This window comes from Elephas maximus, chromosome 7 (assembly GCF_024166365.1).
Source record: "Elephas maximus indicus isolate mEleMax1 chromosome 7, mEleMax1 primary haplotype, whole genome shotgun sequence".
NCBI classification, from domain to species: domain Eukaryota; kingdom Metazoa; phylum Chordata; class Mammalia; order Proboscidea; family Elephantidae; genus Elephas; species Elephas maximus.
In genome coordinates this window covers 120,251,333-120,265,841 of record NC_064825.1, presented here as the reverse complement: position 1 = coordinate 120,265,841, position 14,509 = coordinate 120,251,333, and the positions used below count along the sequence as shown (strand labels likewise).

Genomic DNA, 14,509 nt, shown 5'->3' with positions numbered 1-14,509 from the left:
CTATACCTTCCCAACAGCTTTCCGAAAGGCAGTCTTGACCTCTTTGTTCCTAAGGCTGTAGACCAGTGGATTAAGCATAGGGATAACTATGGCATAGAACACAGATGCCATTTTGTTTGTGCCCAGGGAGTGACTGGAGCTGGGTTGTAAGTACATGAAGGTGCCTGTCCCATAGAAGATGGAGATTGCAGTGAGGTGGGAAGTACAGGTGGAAAAGGCCTTCTGGCGTCCTTCTGGTGAACGCATTCTCAGGATAGTGGTAAATACAAACAAATAAGAGATCAAGACGACCAGGAGAGAAAAGAGGTCATTGAAACCTACAACCAAAAAAATAACTATCTCACTGATGTATCTGTCAGAGCATGAGAGAGCCAGAAGAGGAGGAGCATCACAGAAAAAGTGATCAATCACGTTGGACCTGCAGAAGGAGAGCCTGAAAATGTTCCCAGTGTGGATGGAAGCATTCAGGAAACCACAGACATAGGAGCCTATGGCCAGAAGAACGCATACATTTGTCGTCACTGTGATGGTGTAATGAAGGGGTTTACACACTGCTGCGTAGCGATCATAAGCCATTGCAGCCAAGAGAAAACTTTCCACAGTGATAAAGGCTACAAAAAAGAAGAACTGAGTGGCACAAGCATTGTAGGAGATAATTTTGTCTCCTGTGAGAAATTCTGCCATTACCTTAGGAGTAACGGCTGAGGAGTAACCAAAGTCGGCCAGAGAAAGGTTACTGAGGAAAAAGTACATGGGAGTGTGGAGACGAGAGTCCATCAGGATCAACAGGATCATCCCCAGGTTCCCAACCAGAGTGATGAGGTAGATGAGAAAAAAGGTTATGAAGAGCGGGATCTGCAGTTCTGGGTCATTGGTTAACCCCACAAGAATGAACTCAGTCAACTCTGTACTGTTCTCCTTTGGAATCATTTGAGATTCCTGTGGCTGCCCTGTAGCAATGACAAAATAGGGTCAGAATGGAAAAGAAGACTGCACTGAGAGCCAGCAGCATGATACTGATATGTCTTATTTCAACATTGCAAGGATAGTTTTCAGGGTTCTGAATTTAAAGCATGGCTATGAAAATAAAATTTGACTATTGTTTATTGATATCACAATAGGTTTTACAGTGAAAAGGATTTTGGAAATAATATAACCCAATCCACCAACTCCATAAAAGATCAATCAAAAGTGCAGAGACGGAAAGTGACTTATGCAAGGTCACAGGACTAATGACCAAAGTGGGCCAGACTACCAAGTCAGATTTTCTAATATGGACACAAAATATTGAAGATATTCATTAAGTTGTTGTTGTCGTTAGGTACCGTCGAGTCGGTTCAGACTCATAGCAACCGTATGCACAACAGAATGAAACACTGCCCCATCCTGCTCCATCCCTACAATCGTTGTTATGCCTGAGCTTATGGTTGCAGCCACTGTCAGTCCACCTCGTTGAGGGTCTCCTCTTTTCCGCTGACCCTGTACTCTGCCAAGCATGATGTCCTTCTCCAGAGACTGATCCCTCTTGACAACCTGTCCAAAGTATGTAAGACACAGTCTCGCCATCCTTGCTTCTAAGGAGAATTCTGGTTGTACTTCTAAGACAGATTTGTTCATTCTTTTGGCAGTCCATGGTATATTCAATATTCTTTGCCAACACCACAATTCAAAGGCATCAACTCTTCTTCAGTCTTCCTTATTCATTGTAGAGCTTTCACATGCATATGATGTGATTGAAAATACCATGGCTTGGGTCAGGCGTACCTTAGTCTTCAGGGTGACATCTTTGCTCTTCAACACTTTGAAGAGGTCCTTTGCAGCAGATTTGCCCAATGCAATGCATCTTTTGATTTCTTGAATGCTGCTTCCATGGCCGTTGATTGTGGATCCAAGTAAAATGAAATCCTTGACAACTTCAATCTTTTCTCCCTTTATCAGGATGTTGCTTGTTGGTCCAGTTGTGAGGATGTTCATTTTCTTTATGTTGAGGTGCTATCCATACTGAAGGCTGTGGTCTTTGATCTTCATTAGCAAGGGCTTCAAGTCCTTTTCACTTTCAGCAAGCAAGGTTGTGTCATCTGCATAACCCAGGTTGTTAATGAGTCTTCCTCCAATTCTGATGCCCCGTTCTTCTTCATATAGTCCAGCTTCTTGGATTATTTGTCCATCATACAGATTAAATAGGTATGGTGAAAGAATACAACCCTGATGCACACCTTTCCTGAATTCAAACCAATCAGGATCCCCTTGTTCTGTCCAAACAACTGCCTCTTGATCTATGTAAAGGTTCCTCATGAGCACTATTAAGTGTTCTGGAGTTCCCATTCTTCACAGTGTTATCCATAGTTTGTTATGAACCACACAGTCAAATGCCTTTGCATAGTCAATAAAACACAGGTAAACATCCTTCTAGTATTCTCTGCTTTCAGCCAGGATCCATCTGACTTCAGCAATGATATCCCTGGTTCCACATCCTCTTCTGAAACTGGCCTGAATTTCTGGCAGTTCCCTGTCGATATACCGCTGCAGCCGTTTTTGAATGATCTTCAGCAGAATTTTCATTTCATTTCTTTAAATTAGATTAACTTAATTAAAGTGATTTGAAATTCAGTTCATTTTATTTCCACTCATATTTTTTTTGTCATCTCCATTGTTTTAAGTACAGTGTTATATGATAGTGAAAGACTGTTACATAACATGTTTCTAGTCTAAATGGTATCACTATATAGTAAACACAAAATCAAACCAAGCCTGTTGTCATCGAGTTGGTTCTGGCTCATAGCAACCCTATAGGACAGGTTAGAACTTCCCCATAGGGTTTCCAAGGAGCAGCCAAATACTTAACCAACATGACACCAGGGTACCATCACTGTATAATAGATACAGAGAGTATATAATTTATCTCACAATGTCAAAGGACTACAAATCAATGAATAAGGAACGAAAACATCTATAAAATAATGATTAAAAACAGAAGTATAGATCAGGGACTTTTAGATGCAAATTCCAGCTAAACCATCTACAGAAATGATGAAATTCAGTGGTGCTTAAAATCACTCAGCCACCATTTTTCATATCAATCTGTTATCAAAGTAGGCAGATAAAGAAAATTGGTATTGTGTAAGTTCTTATGTATGATTTGGACAGAGCAATTAGGGGATTGCAGAGATGAATGATGTAAGATAGGGCTTTCAGATAAGTGTGAAATCAAAGTTCTTATTATGTCCCTCATTCCATTTGCTTTCTTCCCAAGCTTCTTCACTCTTCTATCCTTTACACACTCTCCTTCAGTTTTTCACATAATATTTCTCTACCTGTGTGAGTGCCCGGTCCAGCTCTGCCAAGTAAGTTTCCAAATTATTTCTTCAGTGATCCTGAGTATTAACCAACTCATATGGGCTTCAGTTCCCCACCTGTATAATGGGAAAAATAGCATTGGGCATAATTTATTGACTTAGGGTCACTAGATGTATCTATTCTATGAGAATTCATTGTATGGGCTAAGTCAAGGAGGGCTTCCATGTGAGAATAAAATCTGGGGTCCTGTGATGTGACTGATGCATTTTTTTGTCCTACCATCCTTTCCTTCTCAAACCTGAGAAAGCTTGGATCCATACATCATAGACCAAAAAAAAAAAAAAAATTACAAATTTCTATACTTTAACATTTATTTTCTGACTTATTTAGGGACTTTATTGAAGTCTGCATAAAAGCCTATTATGGAGTCTACACTTACATTTGGAAATTCGGAGTCTTTCCAAAATGGAGCCTGAAAATTTTATCTATTTTATACATTTGTTCTAAAATTTTAGTAATATCACTTATAGACTAACAAGTCTTTAAGAGATGAATTCCTACTATAGGAATTATTTAGAATCTTGAGACATAACATCTAGTCATGCATTTTATTCAATAATTTTTAAGTGGCTACAATAAGCAAGACAATGATTCCTTGAAGTCTTCCACTATTCCTTGGTGTTTAGACACAGCTTTGTCATTGTAATCAGTAGAACACCATTTATCAATTTGCTACTCAAATAATTTGTTATCTGAATTTTTCTCTTCCCATATAGATTATTGATAATGTCTAGGTGGAGGTAACTGTTTAAATAATGACAAGTCATAATAAAAAACCAAAACCAGTTGCTTTTGAGTTGATTCCAACTCAAGGTGACTCCATGTGTGTCAGAGTAAGACAGTGCTCCATAGTGTTTTTAGCGACTTATTTTTCAGAAGTAAGTAAATAGGCCTTTCTTCCAAGATGCCTCTGGATGGACTCAAACCGCCAACCTTTTGGTTAGCAGTGGAACCCATTAAACTTTTGCATCACCCAGGGACTTCTAAAGTAGATATGATTTATTGATCCTTTACTATGTTCTGGGCACCATGATTAAGGCTGTGCTACTTTGCCTCTATTAATCTTCACACACCATGGGATATATTATTCCTAAATTACAGGTGGGGAAGAGGAATTTTATTGCCATTTAGCTAAAAGTTGAAGATTGAAGGAAGCAGCAAAGTTGGGATTTGAACCCATGTCACATTGAATCCACATCTGATCTTTTTGTCACTGGGAAATATTTTCCTAAAATTTGTACACATATCTTAAGCTCTCTAGCCCAAATGAGACAAAAAGAATTTACTTATATCATTGACTGATTGACTGATTAAATACAGCATTAGAATTTAATGTGCATAATTGAAAAGGACAAGCATGGGAATCAATAAACTTACTAGCTTGCTTAACTTTGAGCAACTAACATACCTTTTTGAAACTCCACTGAATGAAAAATCTGGATCTATAAATGTTTACAACCCACCCACTACCTCTTCCCCCAAATCCTTCAACAGTTTGAAAAGAACACGAATCTTTGGTAATATCGACCAATAACTCACATAAAGTGCTGGAGCTGTTCATTCATTCATTCATTCATTCTCTTCATAAACACTAAGTTAGGTGCCTACAGTGTTCCAGGTTGTATGCTAATTTCCAGGCCGTCAATGATACAAAAGACACATTCCCTGACCTCCAAATCCTTCGTGGACTGAGACAGAGATACAAACTGAAGACTATTACGTGCACTTCTTATTCTCCATTCTCAGGGAGGAAGTATTGATTTCTCATTCCCTCAGGCATATGGCATGGAGGGATGATCCCATTCACATTATAGTAAATCAGCCAGTCCATCTAATAATTTCAAAAATGGATGTCCAACACCAGGTAAGTCTTTATCAGCAGAATCATAACTGGAGTTCAGATCTCCTCATTGACGTATTAGGTGTGCTCTGTGTGATTTTTACACATCTGCAATTCAGTGCATTTCAGAGTTGGTTTCTAAGCCTTATTCCTTCCTATTTTGTTTCTCTCTATTTCTATTTTTAAATTCTAGTATGTGCATTCAGATCACAATATATTTTTGTATAAACCCAGTGCCGTTGAGTCGATTCCGACTCATAGCGACCCTATAGGACAGAGTAGAACTGCCCCACATATGGATACCTTATTTGATTTTCTCAACAAAGCTGGAATTAATCAAGATGACACTATTGCATCCTTTGAAGTAGAAAACTTAGATTGAAAGAGTCTGAATAACTTTTTCAATGTCTTATAATCTCATGCCTGTCAAAGGAGGGATTGAAGGCCCTCTTGTGCCTTTTCTCTGTGTCATGTGATAAATACACATATTCCAAGAGGATCTCCATAGTGTTTGTGATATGTAAACTTTGATTGTCTGAAACAAATATAGGAAATGTTTAAGACGTTCAAGTTTAAACTCTTGGCAGGTGGCTGCCTAAATGTATTTTCCTGGTCACCTCTATCCTCTCAAATTTTCACTGACTGTAGATTTGATCTAAAGGTGTACTCTGTTGCCTGAGCAATACAACATGCAAATCTTCCATCTTCATACATGAGTGAATCCCAAACCAGCAATTCAGCCCATGAAAGAAAGAAAATACCCTATTTGGAAGTTCTTCTTTAGTATTTATCCAGAAGATTTAATGTTCTCTGGAGGCAAGGAGAAAATGAAGAAAAAAAAAATGCTTCCTGGCCTTGGAATCAGCTAACATGACTTCTAGTCCTGGACCTGCTGCTCTCTCTTCTCAGATAAGTCACCTAACCTCTTTGAGCTTCGATATCACCATCTATAATACAGAATTAATATAAAGGTGGCCCCCCAAAAGATCCTCTCCAAAGGACTGATGCTTTGATGAGAAAATAAGAGGTGGACATCTTGATCATTATCAAAGTCATTGTTATTTGGGAGTATTTTCTTTACTCACTGTTTCAGGCTCTTAATAATAGCTCAGGTTGTAGGTGGGTCACTGTTAGAAATGAATAGCTATTAACAAACAGATAAATGAATTAATGGTCAAAGGGGCTCTGGCTCTTGGCTTTCCCATCTAATATGAGACCAGTTGGATTAATGGGGGGAATAAAAAGGTTAAAGACTAGGAACCAGGAGGTAATTATTCAGCCATGGTGCTCTCAGGAGACAAATCTCCCGTGAGGGCTACAAAAACTCTTTGTCTCACACAAGTAGGGAACATGCAATTAAAGCGTCTGAGGAGACCCAGCTCTGCTTGCTGGGAGAAATCACTGGTGCATTTACATTACTTGAATTAATTCTCCTTGATAACGCACAAATCAAGCCACTGCATTACCTCCAGGGAAGCAATTTTTTATCAACTTTGAGAGATACAGATGCAGCTCTGTCACTAAACAAACCAAAGAGACCCCAGGAATCACTGCTTCCCTTAATTAAGCTTAAATGTTAGCACCATTGAGAAGAAATATCTATTCTTTCAGCTTTTTTTTTATTGTATTTTAGATGAGGGTTTACAGACCAAATTAGTTTCTCCTTAAACAATTAATACACATATTGTTTTGTGTTATTGGTTGCCAACTCCACAACATGTCAACACTCTCACCTTCTTGACCTTGGGTTCCCTATTACCAGCTGTCCTGTCCTAGTTCTTGCCCATGGGATGGTATGCCCATTTAGACTCATTTTGTTTTACAGTCCTGTCTAATATTTGGCTGATGGGTGAATCTCAGGAATGACTTCAGTACTGAGTTAAAAGGGTGTCTGCAATGGAATACTACATAACAGTAAAGAACAGTGATGAATCCATGAAACGTAATGGGGAGCAATCTGGAAGGCATTATGCTGAGCGAAATTAGTCGCAAAAGAACAGATATTGTGTGAGACCACTATTATAAGAACTCAAGAAAACGTTTAAAAACAGAAGAAAACATTCTTTGACAGTTATGAGGGTGGGGAGGGAGGGAGGAAGAGGGGTATTCACTAATTAGTAGACAAGAATTATTTTAGGTGAAGGGAAAGACAACATACAATACAAGGGAAGTCAGCATAACTGGACTAGTCCAAAAGCTAACATGTTTTCTAAATACAACCAAACATTTTGAGGGACAGAATAGCAGAGATGGGGATCTAGGGACCATGGTTTCAGGGGACATCTAGGTCAATTGACATAACAAAGTGTATTAAGAAAACTTTCTACTTCCCACTTTGGTGAGTGGCATCTGGGGCCTTAAAAGCTAGCCAGTGGCCATCTAAGATGTATCAATAGGTCTCAACCCACCTATAGCAAAGGAGAATGAAGAACACCAAAGACACAAGGAAAATATGAGCCCAAGAGAAAGAAATGGCCACATAAACCAAAGACTCCATCAGCCTGAGACTGGAAGAACTAGATGGTGCCTGGCTACCACCAATGACCTCCCTGACAGGGAACACAACAGAGAATCTCTGATGGAGCAGGAGAAAAATGGAATGTAGACCTCAAACTCTAGTAAAAAGACCAGACTTAACGGTCTGACTGAGACTGGAGGGATCCCAGAGGTCATGGTCCCTGGACTCTCTGTTAGCCCCATATTAAACCATTTTCAAAGCCAACTTTTCAGACAAAGATTAAACTGGAGTGTAAGACATAAAATGATGCTGGTGAGGAGTGTGCTTCTTAGCTCAAGTAGACACATGAGACTATGTGGGCAGCTCCTGTCTGGAGGTAAGATGAGAAGGCACAGGGAGACAGGAGCTGACACATGAGATTGTGGTCAGCTCCTGTCTGGAGGTGAGATGAGAAGGCACAGGGAGACAGGAGCTGGTTGAATGGTCACGGAAAATACAGGGTGGAGAGAAGGTGAGTGCTGGTCACATTGAAGAGAGAGCAAATAGGGTCACATAACAATGTGTGTATAAGTGTTTGTATGAGAAACTGACCTGTATGCTAAACTTTCACTTAAAGCATAAAAAAAAAAAGTGTGTCTGGGTGCCATGCTCTTGGGGTTTCTCCAGTTTCTGTCAGATCAGTAAGAAGTCTGGTCTTTTTTTTTTTTTTTTGTGAGTTAGAATTTTGTTCTACATTTTTCTCCAGCTCTGTCGGTGACCCTCTAGTGTGATCCCTGTCAGGGCAGTCGATGGTGGTAACTGGCACCATCTAGTTGTGCTAGACTCAATCTAGGGGAGGCTATGGTATTTGTGGTCCGTTAGTCCTTTGGGCTAATCTTTCCCTTGTGTCTTTGGTTTTCTTCATTCGATCAATTGTTTTTTGATCTCAATAAGTTTCAGCCACAATGTTGAGCCCTGGATATACCAACCAAAAAAATGAAACCCACTCCCAATGAGTTGACTCTAACTCATAGCGACCCTATAGGACAGAGTAGAACTGCCCCATAGGGTTTCCAAGGCTGTAAATCTTTACAGAAGCAGACTGCCACATCTTTCTCCAGCAGAGTGGCTGGTGGGTTCGAATTGCCGACCTTTTGGTAAGCAGCCGAACTCCTTTAACCACTGTACCACCAGGGCTCCTTCCTGGGTATACAGAACCCATGCAAAACAAACATGGTATTGCACTCATGGTGCTTAAGTCTAATGGAGAAGGCAGACACTAAAGAAGAAAATACACTAAGGAGTATATATTCATATATACAAGAAAGTGATATATATATATGCATATGTGTGTATATGTATATATATGGAAACAGTGGTGGTGTAGTGGTTAAAAACTATGGCTGCTAACCAAAAGGTCAGTAGTTCAAATCCAACAGGGGCTCCTTGGAAATCCTACAGGATCACTATGAGTTGGAATACTTGACAGCAAGGGGTTTGGTTCTTTGGGTTTATATATAGGTATATATATATACATACATATGCATACATATATATGTACATATATATAACTACATATATAATAAGCACATAATTATATATGGAACAATAAGAAAGAAGAAATTTACATTCAGTTGGTCAGAATCTTTTCTCAGGAAAATTAACATTTCAGCTAGGCTTGAGAGTGACAAAGAGCCAGGGTGGGAAACGTTGTTCCAGGCAAAATGAAAAGTCCTGCATTTAGAAGAATTCAACAAAAATTTAAAAGAAACCAGTATAGCTTCAGCATAGTCAGCAAGACCTTCTCCTTGGCAGTTTCCATTTTAGCATCCATCAAGAACAAAACCTGTAAACAAAAGAAAACAAACAAAAAACACATCACAAATACCAAAACTATCACCTGGGTTATTGATTTGGATCTTAGAATTAGAATAGCCAGTTATAATGATAGTTCAAATCTTGTTCTGCCTGATGCTATGGCCATTGGAATTCACAATTAGCTTCAGAGTGGGGACCTTTCATTCCCACTAATTTGGTGTAAGGAGTATCATAGTGAGAAATGCCATCATCTATTTAAGATGTATCTATCATATCCAAATGAAATTATTTACAGCCTCTTGATTTCAAAAACACAATGACCCTGTGTACAACAGAACAAAATGCTGCCCAGTCCTGGGTCGTCTTCACAATTGTTGTTATGCTTGAGCTCATAGTTGCAGCCACTGTGTCAATCCATGTCATTGAGGGTCTTCTTTTTGCTAACCCTTTACCAAGCATGATGTCCTCTCCAGGGACTGGTCCCTCCTGGTAACATGTCCAAAGCATGTGAGATGAAGTCTCTCCATCCTCACTTCTAAGGAGCATTCTGCCGGCACTTCTTCCAGGACAGATTTGTTCGTTCTCCTGGAAGTTCATGGTATATTCAATATTCTTCACCAACATGATAATTCGAAGGCATCAATTATTCTTTTCTTCCTTATTCATTGTCCAGCTTTTGCATGTATATGAGGGGATTGAAAACACCATGGCTTGGGTCAGGCCTCAAAGGTTATGATTTCCCTAGGAAGGGGCATAACATTAGCATTTCTCATGGCCCCCAATCCTAAGTGGAATTTTTTTTTTTCACATTGTTCATTACAAGTATATAGAAATACAGTTGATTTTGGTGTGTTTGTCTTGTATGCTGTAACTTTGCTAATATCAGGTGTTAGTTCTAACAGTTTTTTTTTTTTTTGGTGGATTTATCAGATTTTCTGATTTTCTGATGTGCAAGATAATGTCCCTTTCCCATGTGGAAGCATTTTATTTAATTTTCATGCCTATTTTCTCTGGATAGAGCCTCCTTTACAATGTTGAGTAGAAGTTGGGAGAGCTAACATCCTTATCTTGCTTCTTATCTAGAAATCTTTTACTGTTAAGTATGCTGACAGTTGTGGGTTTTTCACAGATGTCCTTTATCAGAATGAAGAATTACTCTCCTATTCCTATTTTGATGAGTGTTTTAAGTGGTGTTGAATTTAATCAAATGCTTTTCTGCATCTACCGAGATTTTCATGTGGTTTTTGCCTTTTATACTAATGATACGATGTAGTACATGAATTGGTTTTCAGATGCTAAACCAACATTGCATTCCTGGGGTAAATCCCAGTTGTACATGTTGTGTAATCCTTTTATATGTTTCTGGATTTTATTTACTAGCATTTCATTGAGGAATTTTGCATCTATCTTCATAAAGATAGAATTCATAATTCTATTTTCTTGTGATGTCTTTGGAGTCAGTATTTTGGAAAGTTTTGCAAAATATTTGTTATGAATTTTTAATTAAACATTGTATCTTCAAACAACAGCATTTCATTGCCTTACAGTTCTATAATTCAGAAGTGTAAAATCAAGGGGAGAATTCCTATCCTTGTTTTTTGTCAGCTTGTAGAGGTCACTTGAATTCATTGGCTAACAACCCTTTCCTTGTATGACTTCAACATCTTCCTTCTGTCACCACATCTTCTACCACTGACTGATCATCCTGAGTTCCCCTTATAAGTACCCCTGGATTGAAGTCCTTCATTGACAGTGGTTTTGAGTTCCCCTTATAAGTACCCCTGAATTGAAGTCCTTCATTGACAGTGGTTTTTTTTTTTTTTTTTATGTGCAATTGAAGGGGTTCTTTATCTTCTGCCATGATCAGTTTCTTTATTTATAAAACTGAAATAATAAAATTACTTCTCCCACATACCTCATGTAATTGTGCCTGTGAACAGAAAATGAGGAATGGTCTATGAAACTCTTGGTGAGGGGGTTTTTACTTTAACCTGAATCACTATAATTTTTAATATTGTCTGACTTACTTGCTTTAGACACATCATCAGGAGGATCAATTGCTGATGGAGAACATCATGTTTGGTGAAGTAGAGGGCCAACAAGGGTGAGTAAAACCCCCAGTGAGTTGAACTGGCAAAATAGCTGCAAGGTTGGACTTGAACATTCCAGGGATCATGAGGATAATGCAGGAATAGGCAATGTTTCATACTTATATACATAAAGTCAACACAAGTCAGTTGACAGCAGCTAACTACCTATCTAATATACCTATTTATAGTAATTTTATGTTTAACTTTTTGAGGTATCTCCAAACTGCGTTCCACAGTGACTAAACCATTGTACATTCTCAGTAGGAAGGTATGAGGGTTCCAGTTTCTCCACATCTCACCAATATTTGTTATTTTCCGTATTTTTTATTATAGTCTTTCTAATGGTCGTGAAGTGATATCTCATATCAGTTTCAAATTACATTTCTCTAATGACTGGTTATGTTGAACATCTTTTCATGTGTTTGTTAGCCATTTGTATACCTTCTTTAAGAAATGCCTATTTAAGTTCTTTGATAATTTTTTAATTGAACTTTTACCTTTTTGTTGTTGGAGTTGTAAAAGCATATTTTTAATACTAGACCTTTATCATATATATCACTTACAAGCATTTTTTTCAATTTTGTTGGTTCCTTTTCACTTTCTTGATAATGTCCTTTGATGCACAAAAGTTTTAAATTTTGGAGAGGTCCAGTTTATCTATTTTTGTTGCTGCTGCTTGTGCTTTTGGTGTAATATCTCAGAAACGATTGCAAATCTGAGGTCATGAAGGTTTACCCCTGTTTTCTTCTAAGAGGTTTATAGTTTTAGTTTCTTACATTTAGATATCTGATTTATTTTCAATTAATTTTGTATATGGTGTGAAGTAGGCATTCAACTTCATTCTTTTACATAGAGATATCCAGTTATTCTGCGCCATTTGTAGAATCTTTGTTGGGAGTTTTGAAGTGGTTGAATGGAACAATACTTTCAATTTCTTTGGGTGCCTTGTGATTTTTTGTTGAAGCAGTGCAAAAAAAATAAATACAGAAGACTCAAATTTCTAAAATTAGAGAGAAAATGGGAGATTATTACTGACCTTACAAAAATAAAAGGAATTGTAAAGAAATAGTATGGGCATTTTTATATCAACATGTTAGATAACCTAGATGAAATGGAAAAATTGCTAGAGAGACAAAAACTTTTAAACCTGACTCAAGAAGAATTAGAAAGTCTGAATAACAGACCTGCAACAAATAAAGGGATTGAATCAGTAATTTTAAAACTTCCGCAAAGAAAAGCCCAGGTTCAGATGGCTTCACAGGTGAGTTCTAGCAAATGTTTATAGAGGAATACCAATCTTTCACAAATTATTCCAAACACTGGAAGAGGAGAAAAAAATTCCAACTCAATTATGAAGCCAGTATTATTCTGACAGCAAAACCAAACAAGAATATCACAAGAAAAAACAAAACAAAACAAATACCAACCAATACCTCTTACAAATGTCATCAACAAAATATTAGCAAACTGAGTCCAGAAACTTATAAATCAGATTATATATCAGGAAAAGTGGAATTTATCCCAAAATGTAAGGCTGGCTTAACATCCAAAAGCCAGTTAATGCAATACACCATATGAATAGCACTAAGGGACAAAAAACAGATGACCTTCTCAATAGACACTTTAAAAACATTTTACAAAACCCAACATCCTTTGATGATAAAAACACTCAAAAAAGAATGAGATGAAATGCCTGCCTCCTGATGAATGTCACTTATGAAAACCCCAAGCTAACATCATACTTAATGGTGAAAGACTGAATGCTTTCCTCCGTGATAGGAATGGGATAATGTGTCTGTTCTCAGTACTTCTATTAACCATTGTACTGGAGGTGCCAGCCCAGGAAATGAGGGAAGAAAAAGACATAAGAATTATCAATTTTGGAAATGAAAAAAGAAAAAACTATCTCTATTTGCAAATATGATATTTTCATTTTGTTCACTAGCAAATAAATTATGTTTCATATATTTTTCCTCTGAGAAGTTAATCAAATTTCCAACATCATGCTAATCTTTTATTATCGACATTATCATGAAAGATGATCTTATGATGTCAATTTTTAGAAAATATTGAAGCTTCTTGTATGCATTAGCAATGGTCATTTTTTTTTGTAGAAAAATACACTTTACCAAATCTAACTCAACAATAAATAGAAAATCTGAAGAAAAAATTAAAGTTTATCAATAATTTAAAATCATTTCAAAAAATAAAGAAAGAGCAAGGAAAACAAACTCAACCATATGGTTTTACAGAGGAGTTACACCAAATAAGCAAGAGAAACAATCCACTCTTACAGACATTTCCAGAAAATAGTAACTATCGTATCAGAATAACATTAGCTTGATACCAAAATCAATCAAGGACAATAAAGAAAAAAACAAATTATAGACCAATTTCACTCATGAACAGACATAAGTATCCTCAAAAATTAGCAAACTGAATCCAATAATTATACAAAAACCTAGTATAATAAGACCTTGTTTGGTTCAACCAGGGAATGCATAGTTGAGTAATATTAAAAAAAAAAATTGATGTTATTACATACATTAATACAATAAATAAGAAAAATATTATTGTTAGATGTAGAAAGGAGCCCTGGTGGCATTGTGGTTAAGAGTTCAGCTGCTAACCAAAAGGTCAGCAGTTCAAATCCACAAGTTGCTCCTTGGAAACCCTAAGGGGCACTTCTACTTTGTCCTATGGGCCAGTTCTACTCTGTTCTATAGGGTCCCTATGAGTCAGAATCAACTTGATGGCAAAGGGTTTGGTTTGGTTTTGCTAGGTGCAGAAAAAGCATTGAATGACCCTTAACACACAGACATATTTTTAAAAAAACCTTAGTAAACAAGGACTGGAACGAACTTTCTTAAACTGATAAAGCATACATAAAAGAAAACCAAACTAGCAAAAACTTAAGGGAAACAATGCACTTAATGGTGCAAGTGGCAAAGCATTTACTTTACCATC

General features: G+C 37.4%; 1 protein-coding gene across 1 annotated transcript; it reads right to left on the bottom strand.

Moving 5' to 3' along the window:
* LOC126080839 (olfactory receptor 5B12) lies at nucleotides 1–930 on the bottom strand. Its single transcript, XM_049892026.1, has one exon. It carries the CDS (start codon nucleotides 928–930, stop codon nucleotides 1–3), a length of 930 nt encoding a protein of 309 aa, XP_049747983.1.
* Between the last annotated feature and the right edge of the window lie 13,579 nt (nucleotides 931–14,509).